Source organism: Zea mays, chromosome 3, assembly GCF_902167145.1.
Source record: "Zea mays cultivar B73 chromosome 3, Zm-B73-REFERENCE-NAM-5.0, whole genome shotgun sequence".
NCBI classification, from domain to species: domain Eukaryota; kingdom Viridiplantae; phylum Streptophyta; class Magnoliopsida; order Poales; family Poaceae; genus Zea; species Zea mays.
Window position 1 is genome coordinate 224,791,068 of NC_050098.1, and position 5,875 is coordinate 224,796,942.

The 5,875-nt window shown below is 45.9% G+C and overlaps 1 protein-coding gene across 1 annotated transcript; it reads right to left on the reverse strand.

Moving 5' to 3' along the window:
* Nucleotides 1-4,581: 4,581 nt before the first annotated feature.
* On the reverse strand, nucleotides 4,582-5,206 carry LOC100276175 (uncharacterized). Its single transcript, NM_001150025.2, has one exon. The coding sequence runs from the start codon at nucleotides 5,086-5,088 to the stop codon at nucleotides 4,726-4,728; it is 363 nt and encodes a 120-aa protein (NP_001143497.2). The 5' UTR covers nucleotides 5,089-5,206; the 3' UTR covers nucleotides 4,582-4,725.
* Between the last annotated feature and the right edge of the window lie 669 nt (nucleotides 5,207-5,875).

Here is a 5,875-nt window from a genome sequence, read left to right on the forward strand (position 1 = left end):
ATTGAACTTGTGCAGGATTACGAAAAACAAGTGATCTTAGAATAACCTTGACCATTTCATGATCATCCCATTTGGTGCTCCCGAGGTTGCGCACTTGGTTGACCAAGGTCTTGAGCCGGTTATACATTGCTTGTGGCTCCTCTCCTTGGTTGAGGATGAATCGACTGAGCTCCCCCTCGATCGTCTCCTGCTTGGTGATCTTGGTCACCTCATCCCCTTTGTGCGTGGTTTTTAGCACGTCCCAAATTTCCTTAGCACTCTTCAACCCTTGCACCTTATTATACTCCTCTCGACATAGAGAGGCGAGGAGTATAGTGGTGGCTTGGGAGTTGAAGTGCCAGATTTGGGTGACCTCATCCGAGTCGTAGCCCTCATCCCCCACAGATGGTACCTGCGCTCCAAACTCAACAATGTCCCAAATGCTAGCGTGGAGTGAAGTTAGATGATGCCTCATTTTATCACTCCACATACAATAATCTTCACCATAAAAAACCGGTGGTTTGCCTAATGGGACGAAAAGTAAAGGTGTGCGTTTGGAAATGCGGGGATAGCGTAAGGGGATCTTACTAAACTTCTTGCGCTCATGGCGCTTAGAAGTGACGGACGGTGCGTCGGATCCGGAGGTGGATGGCGACGAAGAATTGATCTCGTAGTAGACCACTTTCTTCATCTTTTTCTTCTTGTCGCCACTCCGGTGCGACTTGACGCGGGGAGGTGATTCCTCCCTTCCTTTGGCGCCGGACTCCCTTGATGGAGCCTTCCCATGGCTTGTGGACGTTTCCATCTCCCTCTTGGCGGATCCTCCCGACATCACTTCGAGTGGTTAGACTCTTAATGAAGTATCGGGCTCTGATACCAATTGAAAGTCGCCTAGATGGGGGTGAATAGGCGGAAACTGAAATTTACAAACTTTAAGCACAACTACAAGCCGGGGTTAGCGTTAGAATAACATCGAAGTCCGAAAGAGAGGGCGAAAACAAATCAACCAAGAAATAAAGCGAGTGACACGGTGATTTGTTTTTACCGAGGTTCGGTTTTTGCAAACCTAGTCCCCCGTTGAGGTGGTCACAAGACCAGGTCTCTTTCAATGCTTTCCCTCTCTCAAATGGTCACTTAGACCAAGTGAGCTTTCTCCTTAATCAAACGGGTCACTTAGACCCCTCACAAGGACCACCACAACTTGGTGTCTCTTGCTTTGATTACAAGTGTCTTGAGAACAAGAAAGAGGAAGAAGAAAGCGATCCAAGCGACAAGAACTCAAATGAACACGAAAATCTCTCTCACACAAGTCACTATTTGTTTGGAGTGTATTTGGGACTTGGAGAGACTTTGATTCGTTTGAATTGTGTCTTGTATTGATTGCACTAGGTCTTGTATTGAATGTGAAGTCTGAAAAACTTGGATGCTTGAAGTGGTGGTGGTTGGGGTATTTATAGCCCCAACCGCCAAAACAGCCGTTGGGGAGGGCTGCTGTCGATGGGTGCACTGGACAGTCCGGTGCGCCAGCCACGTCACCCAACCGTTAGGGTTCTGACGGTTTTGATCGTTGGAGCTCTGACAGCTTGGGGCACCGGACAGTCCGGTGTCGCACCGGACAGTCCGGTGTCGCACCGGACAGACACTTTTCACTGTCTGGTGCGCCTTCTGGCGCTGCTCTGACTCTGCGTGAACTATCTGCGTACTGTTCACGCTGCAGGCGACCGTTGGAGTCGACAATTGCGCTTCTGAGCCGTTGCTCCGCTGGCACACCGGACAGTCCGGTGAATTATAGCGGAGCGGCTCTCCAGAAACCCGAAGGTGAAGAGTTCAGTTTGTACTGTCCCTGGTGCACCGGACACTGTCCGATGCTCCAGACCAGGGTTCTCTTCGGTTTCTTTTGCTCCTTTCTTTTGAACAAAACTTTGATCTTCTTATTGGTTTGTGTTGAACCTTTGGCACCTGTAGAATATATAATCTAGAGCAAACTAGTTAGTCCAATTATTTGTGTTGGGCATTTCAACCACCAAAATCATTTAGGAAAAGGTTTGACCCTATTTCCCTTTCAACCATCATCAGTTGCTCGATTTGCTAGCCATCGCCATCCTCTGATCACGATTCATTGTCCATATGTAGTGTTAAACATTCTAAGGTGAGTCCAGCAAGAACTCATGACCTAATGAAAATGTGACATCTAAAATGAACTTGTGAACTTTGATGAGGTTGTGTGTTTGATGAAACTATGATGATCTTGTAAACTTGAGTCCAAAAGTTATTTGTATTACTGAACATACCCTCTGCAAGTTGTACGTCTTATTGTGCTATGTTGCATTGCGCCAAAACAGTTGTGGTGTGCCAATTTTTAGATTGCTTGACTTATTATTCAATTTTTATTTTTTCTTGTGTAGACCATGGAGGATCAAAGCAGCTAGGTGCATCTTCAAAACTATAATTATGATGACTACTTAGATGGTCTTATATCTTTCATAAGTGTTGCAAAGGCAGATATGTTGAATGGACAAAAGACATCTATGTGTTGTCCATGCGTTGACTATGATAATAAAAAGAATTTTTTTGATAGTCCATTCCACCTAATAATTCAAGGATTCATGGGTGACTATAAAATGTTGGAACAAGCATGGATAAGGTGTCGACGATTGAGACATAGCGTAGGTTGTTGGTCATGATAGCAAGGAAGGACTTCATGAAACTCATGTCAATGGTGAGGTAAGACAGGTTCGTCAGGTTGAGGCACGTGAGCTCCAGCCTCTAGGCTCTAGGTGCAGCAAGACCAGGAACAATGATATGTTTTGTGTTTACCAACGTGGTTAAACTGGTCATTGGATCAATTGTTGTGTTTGTGGATCTCTCGAGATTTGTGGAACCATGACAATGTTGCTTCAATCGTCATCAGACCATCTCATCGATAGCAAACGGTTGCACTGTCATTACTACTCACTATAGATACGAGGATCATAGTAGATGGTTGTGGTGTCAGATTTTTGTCCCAATAAAACCTCTACTATCTCAACAAGCTCTTGTACTTACTATTATGTTTCTTGCCAAAATATGCCATAGAAAAAATCGAGGTTTTAAATCTGTTGTAGTTTATTGTGGTTGAGGCCTAACTAAGTTCAAAAGGAGAAAGAGAAAAGGAATTGAGGCCTTGTTACTATTCTTACTTTTTATGAATACACAAAAGATTCACATGCTATTATAACTAAGATAGAAAAAAATTAACCATACAAAAACATGGTTTCTAACGAGTGTCCTATAGGCAAGGCGGTAATGGGCTCTAAACGTTACACTATAAAACCTAGATCAAATCGGATTAGGATCGAGCTCTATTTCTATTCAAATGTAAACTAAAAATCAATTAAGGGCTCAAACAAATTATGAAGAAATATTTGGATCATGATTCATTACCACCCTTACCTACATGGTCTATAGAATTACAACCATGGATTGAACCATCCTATTTAGCTAAGCACCCGCCGCCGGAACAGTAGAGTAGATAATTGGAGCAAGCAACCGATAGCCCTATTTAGCTAAAACCCTAAGGGTTACACTAATTGGGCCTTAATTCTAGACGTCTAGCCCAAAGCAAAAATAGGCCAGCCGTCAGCCAACTAAACCTATCTAGTTGTCCACACTTTAACTGGATGATTAATCGCTCTTGGTCGACGACTAATCGGACGACTGGACGATTAGTCGACCTAATCGGGTCGAATACACTGGTCGCTCCACTAAAATCGACTAGACCGACTAATCGTGATTAGTCGGATCACTTGTAATCATTGCTTCTATGTGAACGGTTTCGCCCATCGTTGAAACCAGACTAATGACCAAGCGGAAGCCCATTCGTCGCAGCTCCTAGCATATAGCTGTGATGGAGGCTTCCTAAATGCTATCTAGCGGACGATTGTGAGAGGGACTGAGCGCTTCCTTGGACTTAATGCAATCTATGACAACTTATTCATTCTCCTATTATATTTTAAGCTTCACTATATGTAAACAGTAAAGTACCGACATAGTTATGCTCCTTAATTTGGATAATCAGAAAAGAAATGTAGAGTGGGACTTCCGAACCACTATAATTTACTCCATCTATTCATTTTTATTTATCGCGGATTAGTTCAAAAATAAACTAGAACAATAAATATTCGAGAACGGTGATAGTACATGTCAATCTTGTGCCCCCTTCCCAAATTTTTTTTTGCCTAAGGTCGATCATTGCGTGTTTAGCAGCTTGTGGACATAGGAACACAAAGAAGAGAAATTAAGATGAAAAAAAATGAAAACCATACGCATTACTACTAGTTAACAAGGCTGTACATAACATACGTGGTATTAGTAGCCATTATACTGCTGCACGGAAAGAGATCGTCAAAAACAGAGAAGCACGCTCGCTCTTTTTTATGTCATCGCGCCAACCAATGGATCCATGGGAAGACAAAGCTTCCATCTCCCTTTCCACGCACGCAAGCTAATCGCATCAGCGCGCAATAATTGACCACAAAAAAAAACTAAGAAAAAAAGGAAGGACTGACAATAGCAACCACGTACGCTCATTGATCACCTGAACGATGAATTTATCTGTACCAATTTGGTCTGAAACAACCTCTTGAGTCACACATCTCATGAATACATACACTGTACTGGTTGGTTTCACATCACCAGGAAGGATGAACAACATCTACGAGAGCCAAACAACAACCATGGAGAGCGGTGGTGTGCGTGCTCTGAGGATCAGGACCAACCGTAGACGAGGTCGAGGTAGCGGTCCTTGACCCACCTGAAGCTCTTGCGGAGGGAGCCCTTCACCCTGCCCTCCACGCCGTACGCCTTGTACGCCGCCACGCGGCGCTTGCGGTCCATGTCCGGGTCCGCCAGCCACCGCCGCTTCGACTTGCTCCGCTTCACCTCCTCCTCACCCGCCCCCGGGCCTCCGTACTCGTACTGGTTGTACGAGTAGGACGACGGCCCCGTCCCGCCGGCGCTGTAGGAGTAGGACCGGAAGTCCGCCCGCGCGCCTCCTCCTCCGCCGCCGCCGCCGCCGTAGTACGGCTCGATCTGCATGCGCCCGCCCGCGTACGACTTGGACCGGTCCATGGCTAGCAGAGCAGGCCAGCAGGCTATGGGCGATCGGGCGGTCGAGGCAGAGGCGAGGGATATGACGACGACCACCACACGGCGACTAGTGATAGTTAGCGACGGTTTGGTTGGGAGTGGGAGGAGAAATGGAGGTGGGAGCTGCGGTGGTTGTGAATATATGTACGTGCTCGATTGGTTTGGACGGGGAACGGAGAGAGCGACTCGTACTGTATCTGTAATTCTGTATCCATCCAATCCAAGCGCGCGGTTTTGCCACTGTTTTGTGTTTTCAAATTAAGGACCCAAAACCCAACCCAAGTCCTCGTTGACGAATTCTAGACAGAAGAAAAGTCAGTAGGCCGGGGTGTATGCTGTTTGGTGTAGGTCAGTAGGTGTACGCACGACAAACCGTTGCCGGTGGCATCACTCTTCTGGTAGGTTTTAAACACACACGCGGTGCGAACGAATTAGGGGGCGGCTGATTAATTGATCGTTACGCGGAAAAGAATCCATCAGTTGGTTCGTGTCGTGGTGGTCGGCGTTGGCCAGCTGACGCGGATGGCTAGTCACAGATATCGTTGGGTACTTGGGTTGCCGAGGTGCCGGGAGTCACGGGTTGTTTCTAATAAGGCCTCATTCGGTTGTGCCTAACTAGACCAGTTTGAGTCTGGAATAGGAACCAATCCAGATTAAAATCCAGGTCTAATAAAAATCCAGGATCCTATTTTTTTTCGTGTTCGTTTAAGCCCATTAGAATTCTAGCCTATGGGTTTGGATTTTTTTTTTGACTTGAGGAGGTTCTGGA

Bases quoted from the DNA above. Each gene is read 5' to 3' on its own strand.
- LOC100276175 (NM_001150025.2), bottom strand. From the start codon at position 5,088: ATGGACCGGTCCAAGTCGTACGCGGGCGGGCGCATGCAGATCGAGCCG.